The sequence below is a fragment of the Fomitopsis serialis genome (genome assembly GCF_022376445.1).
Source record: "Fomitopsis serialis strain Sig1Antser10 chromosome Unknown B0H18scaffold_69, whole genome shotgun sequence".
Classification (NCBI taxonomy): Eukaryota; Fungi; Basidiomycota; class Agaricomycetes; order Polyporales; family Fomitopsidaceae; genus Fomitopsis; species Fomitopsis serialis.
Window position 1 is genome coordinate 179,501 of NW_025955029.1, and position 17,475 is coordinate 196,975.

Genomic DNA, 17,475 nt, shown 5'->3' on the forward strand with positions numbered 1-17,475 from the left:
GTCGATGTATCCCTCCCCGCGCAGGGCGATGATGTGCCACCACGTCCCCGGAAGCCCGCATTCAACAGCCCGCATTTTGACAGTTTCCTCGAACCGACCGCCCGTACACCGGATGACGCAATGATTGGGCCTCCAGGTCGAGCGGCAGCTACGGGCGCTGGCGACCTCCTACTATCGGAACGGAACACACCGCGCGACATTGACCGACTCCTTGCGAGACAGCAGCGCGGTCCTCCAGTGACTGACGAAGACGTGGATATGGGTTCGGATCGCCAGATGCCTATCAACCGTGATGTCATGGAAAACGAGATCGTCCCCGATGTTGCGGAAGGCATCCCAGACGGCCATGCCGCTGCATCCACGCAAGACGTCCAGATGGCCGACGAGGACCTCGGATGCAGCCGAGAAGAACCAGTCAGTGAATTCCCCGGCCCAGAGGCGAGGCGCACACAGAGTCCCTCAGTTACTCAAGACGCGCCCAACCAAGTCGACGCCCGTCCTGCACAGCAGAACGGTGTCGACCCAGACAGCGCTGAAATCCATAGGCCCGAGCCTTCAGGAGGGCACACCTGGGGCGGTCGTACTGTGAGTGTGAACGCGATTCCCGAGCGTCGTTGATTAACGTCTGCGCGTAGGTCATACCTGCGTCTCGAGACGACATTCACCGGATCGACAAGGAGATGGGCGCCATTCACGGGGAGGTCAAGGCGATAAGAGAAGTACTAACGAGCAAGCTTGGAAAAGGAAAAGGAAAAGGCAGAGCAGAGAATGACTCGGATGCTGACGATGAAAGCGACGAACCGAGTCTGCCACTCAAGCGACCCAAGAAGTATGGATTTCCTAAGCGCCGACCTGCGGATGCAACGGAACTCGCGGTGCGATTCCTCATACTTCAATCCCACAAAGTTAGCTTAACTCGTTGTCAGTCTGATGTTCGGAGCCACACCCGTGTGCTCATGAAGCGCGAGACGCGTGACTCCCGTATCCGGCGTCGATCAGTCGCGACACCGGAAGAGCTTGAAGGCTTCCAAGAAGGCCGCTGTTGTACTGCGAAGAAGTTCAAACTAGACTTGAAGGGCACGGCGGCCAACAAATGGAACAAGTCCGCAACGGAGGTGTTTACTGACAATTTCCTAGAATGCAAGCAATACCAGTGTAAGAAGAGGTCAGAGATATCGGCGGCGTTTAGGTCCCACTTGCGGGGGCTAATCAAGAAGTACGAGGAGCAACTGTTGAAACCGACCCCGGAAGCCGTCCTTGCGAAGAAATGGCAGCACAGTCGCCTGCAGCGGAAGCAGAACGTGAGTGTCTCAGTATCATGGGTTGCATGATACCTAAGTCATGAGCATAGAAATTTCAACGGCGACTCGCCTCTTGTCTAATGTACGACCAGCTGCTCCCTCATCAAGAATTCTTGAGAATTCTTGGTCCCAACGGCATGAGCTCGGACGAGCCTGACAGTACCCCAGGACAGTTCCGTGTGCTGCTTAAGCCGTGGAGACAATCGCAAATCTCTCGGTTTATGGGTGTCTTCGATGCTGCATACGAAAGATACAGGGCTCCACCAGGCCTGCCGGTGACGCGCGGTGCCTTGCCCGGTCGCCGCGTAGCCTCTGATCCAGTCGCAATCGACGACAACCAACCGGCCGTCAAGGGACTACCGATCAACGCCTATGACCCGCATTGGTATGGTCGGCTTTCAAGCATCCAGAAACAAGAATTGTGCGTCGTCTCTAAGCCTTACGACTTCAGCATCGAGTCCGACTTCTTGCGGTGAGGGTGTACTATTTCTTGACATGCGTAACCACGTCTGACAGCTACACATCAGGGATATGGGTCTGCGACCTATCGTTTGGCCCAGTCTGATATCAGACAGTGCGCTTGAAGAGGAACCTGAAAACGCGGAAGCGGGGCCGAGCAACTTGCGGCGATAGGGACTTATGTTGGCACTCGCGACGATCGGGCGCATGGTACGTATGTGGCGTGGACAGTAGGCGGCATGGAGACAGTATGTGGCGTGGGGACAGTACACTACATCGACGCGTACACCTTGGAGAAAGCTATGTCATTATAATGGTATGAGTCAATGCCGGGGCCGTATCCGAGGTGTCAAACGCGCACGAGTCTGGCTGTGCGTCTGAGACTGATACTGACCGCGCATCCTCCGAGTGGCTCAACATGTACACGCAGACTCAGGGGGTCGCATGCAGCCATACCAGCGCGCCTCGCGCATGGAACTGAGTCGTTCCGGAGCGTACTAGATATGGCGAGGCTGTGTTTTGGTTTTTGCTTTTGTTCTCACTGACAATACAAGCCTTCCTTCAGGTCGGCGAATGCTACACGTCAGCGCATTGCCATGGACAATGCGCGGTGACATCTCGTCCTGATGCATATGTATGTGCCATGTGGCTGGTGCTTATTGCAGGCCGTATTGTTCCCAAGTCTTAAAGTTTCTCGCGATCGCACCCCCTCTCTACGCAACGCGTACAACAAAGCCCTCGCTGGAGCCAGTACAGACCGCGGCACCGAACACCATGTTGGGTTTCAAGCCTGCAAGAACGCCATTTTCGTCAGTGGAGCGGTACGTGCCAGTTCCGTTGAATGGCATGGGTTTATTGACATTGCCGTATAGTAGGGATGAAAGTCAACTGATCAAAAAGCGTTACCGGGAGACGGATGATGCGTTTGACGAAGGAGGTCAATCAGCTCCGGATCCACACTCCCCTCGATGTGACTATAGTCCAATGAGCACTGTGAACATGCGCGATCAACCGAAGTCAAAGCGCAGATGCTTGTCTCCCTGTTCTGTGCCGACGAGCGACGACTACATGTAGGTGTCTTTTGCAGTATCACGTATGAGCTGCAGCAAACAACGGCATCTCAACAGCATGTCCGACCGAAATCAAGAGCCTGAGGTCGTCGCCAGCAGTGGTAGTGCAGACACTGCGTGCGGGACCGTCACGGTTGCGACTGGATCAGCAATGCCCGACGCAGCGTCGTACCTTTCCTATCCCCGGTCGTCCGGCACAGTTCCAATTTCAGCCCCTGGTGTTGGTCCGTCGCACGATGTCGCGCAGGCTGCTTGGGCCGCAGACTTGGTCACTGTCTACGAGGTCAGAATTGTTGTACGCGTCGCGTAGTATTCATGCGCTTATCTTGACGTTGATAGCGCCTGGACAGCCTGACGTGCCGGATATCATGCGTTCAGGCCGATATGTACGAGGTAATGAGTATCCTGGCTGATATCAAGATGCAACTGTCCGAGCGCGGACTCCGTGGTTAGGTCAGTGTAGGCCTGCTTGTCGATCGCGATCCATGCAGAAACACTCACCTTTTGTTGCTGCGTTTAGTACTGGCAATACCTGTAGAGCCTGCAAATTGCATCGTTTTCGAATTCATGAAAACTGAAAATGTCTGTGTGCGGGCCGGGAGAGTGCAATGCGCGTATGTGTATTATGTGTATATGCCATAGTAGTATAAGCTTAAGTACACCGGCGTAGTCTCCGGGATGGCAAACCCCGTTCTCGTCAATCAAGGCGCACACAACGCGAATGGATCCGACGCCGTGCACGAAGGACCGCCAAGCTCCTCGAGTGCCTGCATAGTAATCGTTATTCTAACTAGAAGAGGACGCGCGCAGGAGGAGATTAGGCGCGCATCGCTCTCCTCACTTCGTCGGTCGTCTCAAAAGCCCAGCTACAGCTAAGTACCCGCTTTCGATCCTCTCTCGCTTTCCTATATAAGTTACAACAACTCTAGACTACATCAGACGAGCATCGGCGGCAGGCGCAGGCAGCTACATAGCTTCGCCGGGGGAGCAGGCGAGGGACTCTAGCCAAGAAATCCAAGGCGAGCTGGTCTCTCCCGCGCCAGGCCACGACACTGTGATTGACGCGTCCTACGCGTGGTAAGCTCCTCAAATACTTCACCGAGCACCGAGCGCAACGACCGCTCCGCAACGAAGGTCAGGCGACCTGGAGAGGAAGACGAGCACCGCTCGTCGGCAACGCAGAGCCCTGGGACACTCGGTGTTAGGAAGACCCGTACGAGCTCGACGGAGGACATACCGGGTGCCCTCGCTGCGGACAAGGTCATTCTTGCGGAGGGTGCGTTATCCCACTTCTGGGACTCGGAGATCAGTGCGGACAGCGCAGCTGCGATGTACGCAGAGGAGAGCAAGTGCACGATCCACGCGAGGCTGTGAAACGGGTTCTACCCTGCACTTGCACGCTGCCATACTGCGCTGACGTTGATCAACCCAGAGACAGGCGCGACCCGGTACAAGGTGCACTAGCAGAGCCTCGACGAGGCGGTGCTGATCGGACGCGGACGCGGGCACGGGGAACATAGCTTGTATAGGACGTCGTGACACTTTCCACTACAAGTAAGTATCGCGAGTACGACACTACGCAACGGCGACGAGCGCCGAGTCGTCACGACACAGAGATTCAGGCGGAAGATTACGTGTCCCGACTTCAGGCGATCCGCAAGCAAGTGATTGAGCAGCTAGACAGCACGCACGGCGGGTTCGGGCGAAGTTCCCGCAAGTGGCGACCACGACCGGGTTCCTCACGCGCTTCGCCGCTGCTGAGCGGCGTCCCTCCGACACCAAGTTCGCGTCAAGTGCCGGCACCGCTACCAAATCACCGAACGTGGAAGGTTTGGGGCTACTTGGACGCAGAGCCGCACGAAGCTGCAGACTTAGAGGTCGAGACGGACCACCCGGCGAAGACAGCAGACGGTGGAGAAGGCAGCGTTTACGATAGGGAAGGTAAATGCGGGTGGTGTGCACGACCACGTCGGTGGCTGGGTCGGCGGCGCGGTACTCGGTCGACGAGCGGTGGCATGTGCCGCATCTCGAGAAGATGCTCTACGACCAGGCCCAACTCCTCCGCTCTATGCTCTATGCTCAGTCGAGCTGTACCTCCGAGTCCTGCTCCCGGAGACTTACACACAGTGCGCGTCGCTCATCGGGTTCACGCGCTCGAGCCTTGCGCACCCCCTCCGTGCTGACGAGCCCCGACGGCGAATTCTCCAGCGCGGACCGGATGATGCAGACTCGCTCACGACCTTCAAAAGCACGAAGAAGCGCGAGGGCGCGTTCTACACGCGGACGGTTTGAGAGGGCTGACTGACATGGTACAGGATAGTTCAGGCGTAGGCCATGTCGACGGAGCATGGGCCGACCCGCCAACTCGATCGGTCATAACCACGATGCATGATGGCGGCAGTTCGTCCCCGCATTCCCAACGGCTGCTGAGGTACGTCGCAGACATGTTCGTTCCCTTTTCTTTACTTCCCCTTTCATTACCTCGTAACTCGTCCTTCGCTAACTATCGTTCTGCTGTCGATGCGGTATAATGGCTCGGCGTGTCCATCGCCGTTAAGCTTTCGAGCTCTACGTGCGCCGTTGTACGTTTGTTTGATGTCCGTCTGAGAACAGAGGGACAGACCTGGGTAAGCTGTCCAAGACTTCGGGTGTGCAGCACACGGAACGAGCCTGTGCGTTATACCGCAAAGAAAAAACGTGACGCCAAAGTGTCGCCCAAACGCTAGCAATGTACGCCGCCATGGTTCAGCTACGAGGAGATGCTACCTTTCAAGAAGGGAGATGCTACGATTAAAGAAGACCCTCTCCTAGGCTGACGTGTACGTGTACGGTCTGTGCACGTATACGTGTATACGTGTATATCACAACAAGCACTTCTTTGTCTGCCACTCGGCGCAGAGCCCGGACGGATGTCTCCATTGGTACGTACGATCGTACCTGGGCCCACCTTACCCCTAGAGGTGACGCGGGAACTCAGCCTCCTAGTCGACTTGAAGGTGCCAGCAATAGTCGATTTCTTTCTGCTGTACATGTTGACGAAGGTCCACGTCTGCTCTCAATGACGTGGCATGCTAACGTGTATGCCAACGTGTATGCTAACGTGTATGCTAACGTGTATCTTCCTCCTGCAGGTCAGATGTACACCACATGGCCACGGACGTTTGTCTAAGCCCGCACAATGGACAAGCATACCCGAAGGCGTGCGCGTCTCTAGGTGCGCCGAACTATAAAGCAAGGCCGTTTGTCGCGGTGTCATACTCACAACACTCTCTTCTCTTCCTCAACATGGCTCAAGCTCTCACCGATATAGACTTATCAAACTACGATATCGTCTTGACAAATCAAAGGCTAGATCCCTCATCTGTGCCCACCAGTACTCAGGTCCACCTGGAGGTATTGGCGAAAGTAGTGAGTGGTGACCTTATTTCCTGTATCTCAACTTCTGATGATTATTGCACCGGCTGTTTGCAGCGCCGCCTTACCCTTGACGGTGCCGCCGCCTTGGCCGTCTTTACAACCACGCCATCCTCGGAATTTGAGCCGTTTCCTTACAACCCAGAGCCAGCCACTCCCCACGCTGGAGGCAACACTGCCCGGGGCGATGGAGTAGGTGTGGGCAGAGACGCTGCCGAAGGACAACGCGCTGCTGCAGAAGGCGCCACTAAGGAGAACGACAGCGGTGTCGGTCCTCAGCACGACGATGATCTCGGCGCGAACCCCGCGTCGCTCGACGGTAGCGCTGTACAGGGAACGATACGGCTTTCATTTCAATCGGACGAACAATTCTGGGATATGATGAGTCGCAGGGCCTGCGGTACGTGCACCTCATTTCGGTCGCGCCCCAGCTGACGATTGGCGGCAGAATACATAGAATGCAGTCCGGCGAAGTTCAGGGAGGCCAAGGAAGTATACATCGTCAAGATGGCGGTACGTGTGTGTTTGCTGCATAATCATATACAATCTCTGAATCGGAGCTTGTAGACTCCAGGTAGCTGGGTCATTACCTTGTTTGTGCGCAAGGAAGTGGAGGGACGCGCTGTGAGCCACCTCGTCAACCCTATTCTGGCTCATACGCCGCTCTGAAACGATGGCCGTCGGTTTGGCGGGGTCGAGGCCGGTGGTCTTTGCATCAGACGTGTTCGCGTCGACGCAGTAGTGTGCTCGTCGCCGGGTGGCCGGGTGAATGTATGTTATGCGTGCGATGTATGTACAAGTAGTGAACCCAGTGCTCCAGTGATGCTCGCGAATCAATCAATTGCGTACGATATGACTCTGAGCTTGTACGAGGAACCAAAAACGAGCACAATTGGCCTCGAGTGGCCCCGGCGCTTCCCTGTTCTCGACAATACGCCCATGACTGCAACACGGTCGCCCGATTGAACATCACAACGGCCCTCGCGCGCACAGCCTCAACGCGTTAGCTAGTCCTCTGCCACGATTCAGCTAGTAGCACCACGGCGGCGCTCCAGGCATCTCGTGCATCGAGTCTCGATGGCCGCTCGCCCTCTAGAGCTCTACCCCGAGCCACTCCGGAACGAGCGACTCCGGAACGAGCGCGAGGACCGTTCACGACCCTGGTGCAAGGCGACTCAGGATGCGGATGCGGCCAGGCCTAGGATGGGAAAAGAGAAGGAGCACCCGTACCGCTGTGACGGGTCTGTACCGAGGCGGGTAAGGGTACAGGTCGATGGGACTCCGGTCAACGGAGAGGATTTCTGGCACACGGTGCGTCGTAGAAAGTTGTGAAGTCGTCTCGGTACTCATATATCATACCTCGTCCTAGATGCGACTGAGCTGGGATTCCATGATACACTTGTCTGCCCTGCCAGTGGCGTCCGTTACGTCTGCCTTCCTGTTCGCCACATCCATCCTGCCGTCCACCGAGCTTGCGCCATCAGCGTGTACGTGCCCTCGACCGTCCCGCTGGGCCTATTCTACGCAGCTCTCACGCTGTACATCGCCTCGCTCGTCCTAGTCGCGATCACCCCATGTGGGCTGCCACTGCACTTCCCGCCGGAGCAGATCTTCCCGGGGAAGGTCACCGCGAAGACTGGCGACCTGCGGATCGTGCTCGCGGGCATGCGCGCGACGACGATCTTCCGGAACATGCGCGGCGCGATGAAGAAGCACCATCTGCGTGCTCCGGAGTCGGCGGCCGCAGAGAACGGTGCCACCGACAGTGCGAATGCGGAAAACGGGGAGTTGAAGAGCGACGAAGACGGCGTCTTGGGCAAGGGTCGGATGTGGATCGCGTCAATGAATTCGCATGGCACTTGTTTACGTTGTTTGGTATACACCCTGTCGCCCCTCTCCCTTTGTGTGCGTCGGCGCGGGCGCTTGCGGTCTCTGGTCCGCTCTCCCGCTGCGGTGTCTACGGTGCATCGCCTGCCCTGATCGTACACCCTGCCTGTCGACGTCCGCTCGCCCGCTTCAATCCTTCCACATCGGGCAGCCGCGCCGAGGTTGCAGGCAGGCTGTGAGGTCCTGCGCACGTTCTCAATACACAGATTTGATGAGGTGGCCGAGCCCGCATCTGTCGCTCGCGTCTGCGGTAACACGACGGACGAGTAAGTAAAGTACGCGACTCTCTCGCAAGCGGTCCATTACTTATCTTCGTTGTTTGCTTCGGTAGACATGTCCCGGCTTCGGCATAGCGGTAGCTAGGAAAACAACAGATGGCACCAACATCAGGCTCGCGTACGGTCGCAGGTCAGCATTTATGGCTGTCACTGACCCAGTGCTCGCCATCTCCACGGCCCCTCCGAGCCATCTAAACTCAGTCAACATGAGTTTTGCGCAGGACGGCGTATACCAGTCGGCGATAACGCGGCATAGTGAGTAATGACCGTTTATGCATGACTATCACTGACCACTCACCATCTTTCCATGGGGTTCGCCACGATACGTCGCCCTCGCCCATCAGTGCAATACCGCCTCGTGATGACCGTTTGGCCTGCTGTTTCGCTTGTCGATCTGTCGCATCGCCGATTGCGACGTCCCCCGACATCCGTCAAGAGCCCCCGCGATAGATGCCGTGGCGGGCCACTGAAGGTAGATTCGTGAAGGTCGCAGTTTTTGTATGAAGGTCGGTCCACCGGACGGTGATCTGTCATGGTCTGCACTAAGTTTCGTTGATTCTATTGATTTTGTTGATTTCCATAATGGATTGACTTCACTGAGTTTCATGGATTGTGTTGAATTGAGTACATAGGCTAGCTGTACTGAATTTGGTGGATTGTATTGGATAGACTACATAGGCTGGCTGTACTGAATTTATATGATTGCATGATTGTGATGAACAAAGTACATAGGCTGGTTGTACTGATTTTGTTGAATAGGGTATACAGGCTGTCTGTACTGATTGTGCTGATTTTGTTGAATAGGGTATACAGGTTGTTTGTACTGAAGAAACCACTTAGGCTGGTTGTACTGATTGTGCTGATTTTGTTGAATAGAGTGCACAGGTTGTTTGTGCTGAAAAGACTGCATAGGCTGGTTGTACTGATTGTGCTGATTTAGCTGAACAGAGTATACAAGTTGACTGTGCTGAATAGACCACATAGGTTGGGTGTACTGATTTTGTTGAATGATTGGAAAATGTAGGCTGGTTCAAGTCTGGACCAGATATGAAGGGCTATTTCATTTTGTGATTACTATGAGTCCATCTGATTGATTTCCAAAGAATACTCATCATGCCACCACTACATACATGTGAGCTATCATAGGATATTCGATTTGAGGCCCAAGTAATGATCATATGTAAGTGGCTGCATTATCCATACTATACTTTTGTGCTCATTTTGATCTCCATACATTGATACATGTGAGCCTCAGTCTGGGCTTACTCAGGGGGTCATTTTGAATATTACCCCAGTAAGACTTAAGTGGCCTCTGAATGACTCCTAGTGTTACATTGTGATTTCATACTGGAGACATTCAGAATGAAATCAAGATGATCCTCATATGCAAGTGGCTGCCTCATGCCAGCTATACCTGGGGTTCATTTTAATTGTGTTCAGCATGAGGCTTGTGAGATACTCTTGGACATATGGTAAGTTTATATAGAATGTGTTCATAATGTTCACCTTGTTTTGCAGCCGTGATGCGGCGTGATTCATTGTAAATTAACCCAACGTATTATCGGCTTAGTTAATGTAGGTAATATGCCGACTCTTTCACCCATAAAATGCGCATGCTGCGCCTTGATTCATTGGGTCACGTCTCCGGTGTTTAGGACTCGCCAAGCAAGCATGTCTGCCCGCCTGCAGTGACCGCGGAAGACGGACGACCTCGCATGTTTTGGTGTCGTAACCAAGTCGTAACGGTAGACGGATTGCGAGTCTGTGAGTACGTGATAGGATCGTTCACAACAAGGATCTTCCGAGCGTATCTGAGTCTCATCAAGCTCGAAAGAAGCCGCAACGGAACTGGCCCGTGACTCACCGGAACGACCGTAGTTGCCCTACAAGCCTCCACCGTCAGTGGCCTCCGCAGATGCAGTTTGCGTCGACTGTCAAGCGTTGTTATGACTCGGATCGCAGGTCGTATGAGCAGCCTAGAAGTAGAGAGAAGAGGATAGGCGGGAGTCGAGCTCACGCGCGTCGAATTAAGACCGCGCCCACCGGAACGGAGGACGGGGACCGACATGCAACGGCTGGAGGCGGCAAGAGTCTGCACGCTATAATCTCGAGTCGTGTCGAGGAGACCTTTGTGCGCATGTTGGTCAGATCCTTGCACGCGAGACGGTGACGCGTATGGCCTTCAGGGGAGCGTGCATCGCGGAACGGCCGTGCACAATCTGCAGAGGGCGGGTACGCTTGAGACGCGACAGGTGGTCGATATCATCGTCGGTGTCGCAGCGGGTGGCCAGTGAGCGAGAGGCGCTCTCTTTCAAGGGAGCGGAGAAGAGAGAGAGGCGGGACGGATGACGTGACTGACGAGAGCGGCCGTGGACACTTCCTCTAGATCCAACGCAGTTAGACACAAGCTACGATACGGTACATTTTTATAATCATGGACGATGCACGCGTACGGTGACGTACGCCTGTGCACACGAACACTCACTGGCAGCGCGTCGCGCATATGCTTGGGTCACCAGGGCAGATCAACCTACACAGTGTTCGACCCTCCGATTCAGGCGGCTCCCTCAGGCTCGTCGATCTCGTCCTCCCCAGGATGCTCCGATTCGTCGGTTCCAGCCTGCACGTTCGCGGGCTTGCTACTGGAGGCTTCAGCCTGAGGGCTGTCGTCGGCTGCCAGGTCCTGCGCGTCGGGCTTCGCGACATTCGCGGTCTTCGTTGGGGGGCCCTTGCTCACTGGCCTGGCACTGGTCGGCTTCACCGCAGACGTCGGGTTCGCCGCAGACGTCGGGTTCGCCGCAGACGCCGGCTTAACCATAGACATCGTCGTCACTGCAGATGCCAATGGAGACACCGATGGAAACGCGGCCCTGTTGCTGAGCTTCGCACGCATCCGCTCGAAGTTGAGGAAGCTCGTGCCCTTGGTGGCAGGCTCAGGTTCGTCGATGTTGCCCAAGTTGAGTCGCCCGCTTTGTGTGCGTGCATAGCAGTGAGTCACCAGCAAGGGTGGACACGTCGGACTCACGAGATGTGGCCCCAGATTTCCTTCTTCGTCTCGTCGTAGTACTCAGGGAGCTCGTCCTGCAGTGTCTCGAGGATCGCCATGAGACTGTCCCACCTGCGACGGAGGGACGTCATGCTGTTGACGGGCGGATAACATGATGTGGATGCTACTTACCTGGCTGCGAACAGCTTGTTCGTGAAGTTAGAATGTCCGTGTTTCACGATCTCCGTGAGCGCCCACTCGATCTGCGAGTGCGACCATTCAGTGCTGGATATGATCGGAAGATCAAAGCAAAGCACGGCCTACTCACAGCATTGCATACCAGGGCTATCAGATTGTCGGGTACCTTGGCGAACTCCTCTATCGCGGCATGCAGATTGGCATCTGCACGCGCTCCCAATGCCCAGTGCTGGAAGATCACCTCGGAGATGGCAGGATGGCGAAAGGGCCCGTCCTCGTTGAAGTGACTTGCCTGCAGCCTCCGGCGTAAGTGATTCGGCGCACGTAGGCTACGCCACTGCCCACCTTTACGTCCAGACGCTTACGACTGTCAAAGACCAGGCTGATGTCGCTAAACACGAAGTTGGGGATATTACGGGATCCCGTGCCGTCGTTGACCTGCGTCGGATGCGCCTTGAGCAGCCAAGCGGCCGCGCTGCTTCTCTGTTCGGCAGACAGCCCACGGAGACCGTACAACGGCTCGATGACGCTCTCCGCCTTCTTCCTCAACTCGTTGCGGAGCTGTGATGCGCAGGCCCAGACCTACGAACGGATCAGCGCGCTCTCTGAAGTTGCAGACTGCGTGTCGCTCACAATAGTAGAGACACGCTTCTGCAGCTCCTTGCGCTCCGCCTTCTCCTCCTTAGTCTCCTTCCTGTCGCTCTTCTTCTTCGGGGCGCGAGCATCTGGAAGCCGGCTTTCAAGGCCCTGATGCGGCGTCCTTCCTTGTCACACGTCTCGTGCGCATCGTTCAAGCTGGCTTCAACGAGGGCATTTTTTTCCGGTAGACGGTCGCTGGGCACCGAGGTCTCCGACGTCCAAGCCGACTTGAGCGCGATGCGCAGACGCAGGCAGTTCTGCGAGGCGGAGACCAGCGCCCTGACGTCGGTCGGAAGGTCGGTCATCTTGGCGCGCTGTTTTTTGGTGCGCGTGCCCATCCGAGTCGACCGTCGACGCGTGCCTTGCCCGTTTGCCGTCTTGGTACGCAAGACCTGCGGGATTAGCGGAATTAGCTCGTACTTCGCTTCTGTGACGCGCAGCTCACCACTACGTCGTCGTCATCGTCAATCTCATCGATTTCACTGCGCTCTTCCTCTTCTCCCTTCTCCGTTTCGCCGTTGTCGTCGTCTGCGTCTGCATCTGCGTCTGCATCATCGTCGCTGACCCCAGCATCGCGATCGTCATCGCTCTTGTCAGCATCACTTGCGCTGATTGGCTTCGTAGCCGTTGCTTTGCTGACTACTCTAGAGACATCTTTACCCTTGCCGCTCGCAGCTGTCTGCGACATCTTGTCGCTCCCGCGAAGCTGTGAATGTCTGCAATGAGCGTCGTGCATGTGGGAGACGAAGAAGCGATGGAGCTAGGTACCTTGTTTTTACTCGAGAGACCAGGCTGCGCCTTCTTCGCGGCTTGCGTAGCCTGCTGACTTTCGTCGCCGCTGTTGCTCCTGTCTTCGGAATTTTCGCTGGGCTGTCTGGCCTTCGACATCGTCGTCATCTGGCCTGCCGGGTAGTTAACCTAGTATCGAACATAAATCATCGCTACGGTAGTTAGTGAGCGCACCGAGTGACTGAGCAACCGCAGCCTCATCGTCGTCCAGGTCGAATGAGCTTTTCGCCAGTTTTGCAGGTGGTTTCAGTGTAACCTTGCCGGCCAGCTTTCGCTTAGGCTTGGACTTAGGCTGTGCCTTGGCTTTAATAGTAAGGCATATAACATCAGAAGGAATCTATCGCTGCAAAAATACCACAGACGTACGCTGGGACGCAACTGTTCTCGACTTCCGGCTCTTGTTCTTCTGTCCCTCTGAGTCATTCCCACTTTCTTCGTCCTCGCCTTTGGTGATCTCGTCGTTGACATGTACATCTTCGCCGACTATAGCGTGCTCCGCTTCATCAGAGTCTTGAACCACTTTCTTCTTCTTGTACTTGCGAGGCTGCCGCTCTTCTTCGCTCGAGTCCTGGCGATCTGCGTTCATAATCGCGGCGGATCTCTTGCGCGTGTCTGACGCTGCCTCGTTGACGCAAATCAATGCAAACCAAGCGTCACTCACTTTTCTGGAGCGACACCTTTGCGCTCTTGGTGGCCCCCTTCGCCATCTCGCGAAGCTGGGCGAGAGCCTGCCTGTCCGCAAGAGACAGGCGAGACGAGTCGATGGTCGGGATATCCGAGTCGCTTCCTGACGACGCCTCGCTGGCTTGCTCTCGAGCCTTTGCACGATCTTGTTTGCCGGCGCCTCGCCTGGAGGTGGAGCGTTCGTCTGTAGCGGATGCTTGTTTTCGAGCGGCGGAGCCAGTGCGTGGTCCCATTCTGGCAGTGCGTGGAACACAGAAGCTGGCAGCGAGTAGAATGCGAACCGAGGATGAGGCAAAGTGAAAACCGGACGTACCCGAACTAAGCCGGGACCTGTCCAGAGAAGGTCCTGACAGCTGCTGTCAACGGCGACGCAAGCAATTGAAACACGCAACGCTAGTCTGTGGGCAGGTACATTAGTCATCTGAGTCTGCCTCAATCTGCCGTCAGTTGTGATGCTACATTGCTACTGCAGTCTCAGCCGCTCCTCCGCAGCCACCAGCGAGAAGCCCCTTTGTGGCGTGACCGCGTCCATCTCCGGACGCGCGTGGGTGGCGCAAACGCGTTGACGCATACCGCCGCGACCACCTCGCCCGCCGTCCATCCCGCGCATCATTCCTCTCAGGTTATAGCCTGTTCCTGTCCGACGATAGCCTTCCTGCGCGCCGCCGACTACACCGCCCACACTTGTACGCCCTTCGCTCCGCCCCCGCCCTCCATCAAGGCCATCCACGCAGCCGTGCCAAAGCACCTCTTTGCGTGGTCGACGCCAGGTCGTATGTTCTATGTGGTTGCCACGTCTTCCTCACCGACGGCTTCTGTCCGTTCGCAATGCAAATGATGTGCTCGTGTCGGTGCTGCTTGGTCCCTCCGGCGCAAGAGGAGCGCACGCGTTGAGGTCATGCTGGAGTGGGTGATGTGGGCGACGTATTGGTTCTGGCAGACTCGGACCGTCGTATTCATGGGCATCTGGTGGGCATCCCGTTGTTGGTGCTTGTGCATCTACGAGACAAGACTCCCACTGACCGCCCGCACTTACCACAGGACACGAGGTGTGCAGACCCGGCTATCCTACCCCCCCCAAGTTGGCCGCCACCTCGCCGCCTGGTCCGACCTCGATCTGCACCCAGTGCGGCCGTGACGCGCTTTCGCGAAGCTGCGGGTGAATGCCGTCCTCGGGATGGGCCTCCTCACGTCGTACCGTACTCAGGCTGGGCCTGGCGGCCAACCTAGCGGTCGCACCATGTGAGTCTTTCCGCCGAGTACGCGGTCCCGAAGTCTCTTCTCTTTGGAGCGTCTCCGGGACTTTAATGTGAATGCTGATGGCGGTCATATTACACAGAAGGGCATGAGCAGCCTCCATCACGACGAGACGTATCGCCTGCAGACGCGCGAGGACTTCGACTTCCCGCCGGAAGGTGCGTCGCGTCTCCGTCGTTGCCATCGCGAATCTCTGAAGACGGGAAAGTAGAGAAGGGGATCGACTACCACGAGACGGTCGGGCAGACACCGCTGTGCACACTTCGGGGGCGGTCCTCCGGCAGATCTTGTATGCTTCCCCGTCTCTGTGCTTCATTTAAGTTGACTGTCGTGTTGTAGGGGATCCCATCTTTACTTTAGTACGTGATCCGATCCGAGACTCGCGGTCGTCTCACTGTTGACTGACACGCGCGCGTTCGCAGACGTAACCGCAAGGGAACCTGAAGTAACCCCCCGGACGAGTGTATGTTGCGTGCCGCTTGCTATAGCGCACTGACGAGCACCATCGCGCGAACAAGCCGAGCTCGCAGCTAGGAATTCGATTAGCATATATCCCAGCAAGGTGCTGCGAATGGTGAACATCGACTTGCGTGCGAGATAAAGGCACAGGTCGCCCGCAATCGATGGTCGACCCACTCCCTCGCTCGCTTGTGCAGGATGTCACACTGGTCCGCACGAGGCCCTCCGCTTACAACACTCGGAATGCTGATACGTCCTGGACAGGGTATTTATCGTCGTCTCGGATGTTCTGATCGCGAGGAGGCTTGTGGTCCTCGGCGTTTGGAGAGGGAACTTGCATTAGGGGAAGGTGTACCTCGCGCCGTGGCTGGTACGTCCCTCCGCTTCATTTGTTGCCCAGCGGGTCTCATCCACGTCATCAATAGTGGACCAGCAACTGATGAGCATATCCCGTTCACGAGACAAGGAGATGCTGACGGCGTTGCTGGCGGATCAGGATCCTTACGGTGACGTACCTCCAGCACTCGCACCCGACGGTACCGTATTACATAGTGCGTTGCTGGTGCGTTGAGAAGCCGGATGAACGCGTGCTGACCTTTATGCATCTAGAGCTCGTATTTGATCGAACTACCGGCCAGAAGGAGGTATGGCGCCTGGCGGAACATGTAGACGATTCCGTGTGCGTGTCTCCACCTGACGCAAATCAGATCAATGCGGCACGCATCGCTGGACATACGGTACATACGGCCGCAGCGGACGAGGCTGTCTTCGCCCATGGTCCCTGACGACACCCGACGTCACCCGGTTCTATCGCGTTGTCTACCCAACTCTCCTGGCTGCCTCGCAGAATACCGCCTATTTATGGGACTTGCCTTCAGCTTGGGCTTGAGCGTGAGACCGCAGTCTACCGCATTGAACGTTTGAGCCCGGCCGGCCAGTCACGCGTACGGCACTCAGCACTCTCTCCTCTGCTTCGCTCGTCCGTCTCACTGTCATTCGTGCTTTGCAAGACCTGGAGCTCTTGGGCCCCATACTGGACGGGGAGCTTAGGATCAGCGCTGGTTCTAGCACCAGCCGTATGTTTGCGCCCACACGTCCCCGGCCCATCTCCCCGTACTCTCTGATTATTTCTTCCTACAATTACCAGGTGACATCTACCTCCGCCAACTGGCAGCGATCCGCGCCGTCCCCGACCAGCCTGTCGACCGCACACATCACTTGTGAGTCTGTCCGCTGCCTTGCTGTGGTATTTGCGCACGTCCTGATGAGTCCATACTCTGAGACACTCACGATTCTCAGGACCCGAGTTTCTTCGCTCGATGAACGCCTCGTACAGCCCCAATGTTTCCACCGCGAGAGCGATACGACCCTGCGTGTCATACACGCTGGACGAAAGCTGAGCACTGAACTGAGATAACGGATTCGGGCTGCACGTCGAGCGACCAAGAACGGGTGAGTCATCTGTCGATTCAAACGGGGGACTGCGCATTTTGACGGGTGTTGCAGGATCAGCACTCAACGCCTGCCAGTGGTCTTTCCCCTCTCGTCGTCGGAATCTCCGGGTCAGGCAAGGGCACGGAAGCGAAATCCGAACAAGCCATTGGTACGTTCGCATCCGTCGTTCGTGGCACATACTGACTTTCCCGGGCTTTCTTGTACCTCAGCCTAGCGAGGCTCCTTGTTCGCTAATCGGCCTCCCGCATACATCGAGCACATCACTAGCCTGTAGTTCGCCGACACTGGACAAACAGACCTCTGGTGGGACATGAGGGTGGTCCGCCCGCGATGCAATGCGCGATAAAGCGCAACACACCGTCCTCGGTCTTGTGCTGGCCCTCCCGGCGTTGCGTCGTCACTCTTGAGAGGCACCGCAACCATGAAATCACCGGTTCCGCGTCCTCGATGCCTATGCGGTCCCCAGCGGATTAAGACGTAGGCTGAGGTAGCTAATACTCTCAAACGGCAACGCACTCGAAATCGAGATAGTTACCGTCAATCAGAAGAGCTGAGTGCACTCATCATATGTCGCTCGTCCTGCGATTCAACAATGAAAG

At 56.3% G+C, this 17,475-nt stretch overlaps 7 protein-coding genes across 7 annotated transcripts; 5 read left to right on the forward strand and 2 right to left on the reverse strand.

The window, feature by feature from the left end:
- Positions 1–1,004: 1,004 nt before the first annotated feature.
- B0H18DRAFT_857914 (uncharacterized protein) lies at positions 1,005–1,753 on the forward strand (the record flags this gene model as incomplete). The annotated part of the gene is made up of 2 exons (XM_048039676.1): positions 1,005–1,301; positions 1,352–1,753. Coding segments are annotated over 2 exons (699 nt in total), but the record flags the coding sequence as incomplete, so codon positions are not given.
- A 1,135-nt stretch (positions 1,754–2,888) lies between these two features.
- B0H18DRAFT_1121994 (uncharacterized protein) lies at positions 2,889–5,122 on the forward strand (the record flags this gene model as incomplete). Its single annotated transcript, XM_048034439.1, has 6 exons — positions 2,889–3,113; positions 3,170–3,223; positions 3,941–4,200; positions 4,263–4,285; positions 4,445–4,771; positions 4,914–5,122. 6 exons carry the CDS (start codon positions 2,889–2,891, stop codon positions 5,120–5,122), a joined length of 1,098 nt encoding a protein of 365 aa, XP_047890182.1.
- A 993-nt stretch (positions 5,123–6,115) lies between these two features.
- Positions 6,116–6,913, forward strand: B0H18DRAFT_1121995 (uncharacterized protein; the record flags this gene model as incomplete). The annotated part of the gene is made up of 4 exons (XM_048034440.1): positions 6,116–6,238; positions 6,302–6,644; positions 6,693–6,757; positions 6,812–6,913. 4 exons carry the CDS (start codon positions 6,116–6,118, stop codon positions 6,911–6,913), a joined length of 633 nt encoding a protein of 210 aa, XP_047890183.1.
- Positions 6,914–7,321: 408 nt separating this feature from the next.
- On the forward strand, positions 7,322–8,224 carry B0H18DRAFT_1121996 (uncharacterized protein; the record flags this gene model as incomplete). Its single annotated transcript, XM_048034441.1, has 3 exons — positions 7,322–7,555; positions 7,614–7,731; positions 7,806–8,224. The coding sequence occupies 3 exons, from the start codon at positions 7,322–7,324 to the stop codon at positions 8,222–8,224; spliced, it is 771 nt and encodes a 256-aa protein (XP_047890184.1).
- Positions 8,225–10,684: 2,460 nt separating this feature from the next.
- On the reverse strand, positions 10,685–11,424 carry B0H18DRAFT_1024453 (uncharacterized protein). The gene is given in 2 exon segments (XM_048029697.1): positions 10,685–11,196; positions 11,215–11,424. 2 exon segments carry the CDS (start codon positions 11,300–11,302, stop codon positions 10,964–10,966), a joined length of 321 nt encoding a protein of 106 aa, XP_047890185.1. The 5' UTR covers positions 11,303–11,424; the 3' UTR covers positions 10,685–10,963.
- Positions 11,425–12,523: 1,099 nt separating this feature from the next.
- Positions 12,524–14,163, reverse strand: B0H18DRAFT_597938 (uncharacterized protein). The gene is made up of 6 exons (XM_048038722.1): positions 13,683–14,163; positions 13,388–13,633; positions 13,196–13,324; positions 13,001–13,134; positions 12,678–12,948; positions 12,524–12,624 (listed from the first exon to the last, which is right to left on the reverse strand). Exons 1-5 carry the CDS (start codon positions 13,936–13,938, stop codon positions 12,889–12,891), a joined length of 825 nt encoding a protein of 274 aa, XP_047890186.1. The 5' UTR covers positions 13,939–14,163; the 3' UTR covers positions 12,524–12,624; positions 12,678–12,888.
- An 887-nt stretch (positions 14,164–15,050) lies between these two features.
- On the forward strand, positions 15,051–16,838 carry B0H18DRAFT_1121998 (uncharacterized protein; the record flags this gene model as incomplete). The annotated part of the gene is made up of 9 exons (XM_048034442.1): positions 15,051–15,120; positions 15,174–15,251; positions 15,302–15,321; positions 15,686–15,791; positions 15,847–15,972; positions 16,031–16,100; positions 16,379–16,497; positions 16,569–16,641; positions 16,721–16,838. The coding sequence occupies 9 exons, from the start codon at positions 15,051–15,053 to the stop codon at positions 16,836–16,838; spliced, it is 780 nt and encodes a 259-aa protein (XP_047890187.1).
- Positions 16,839–17,475: the final 637 nt, after the last annotated feature.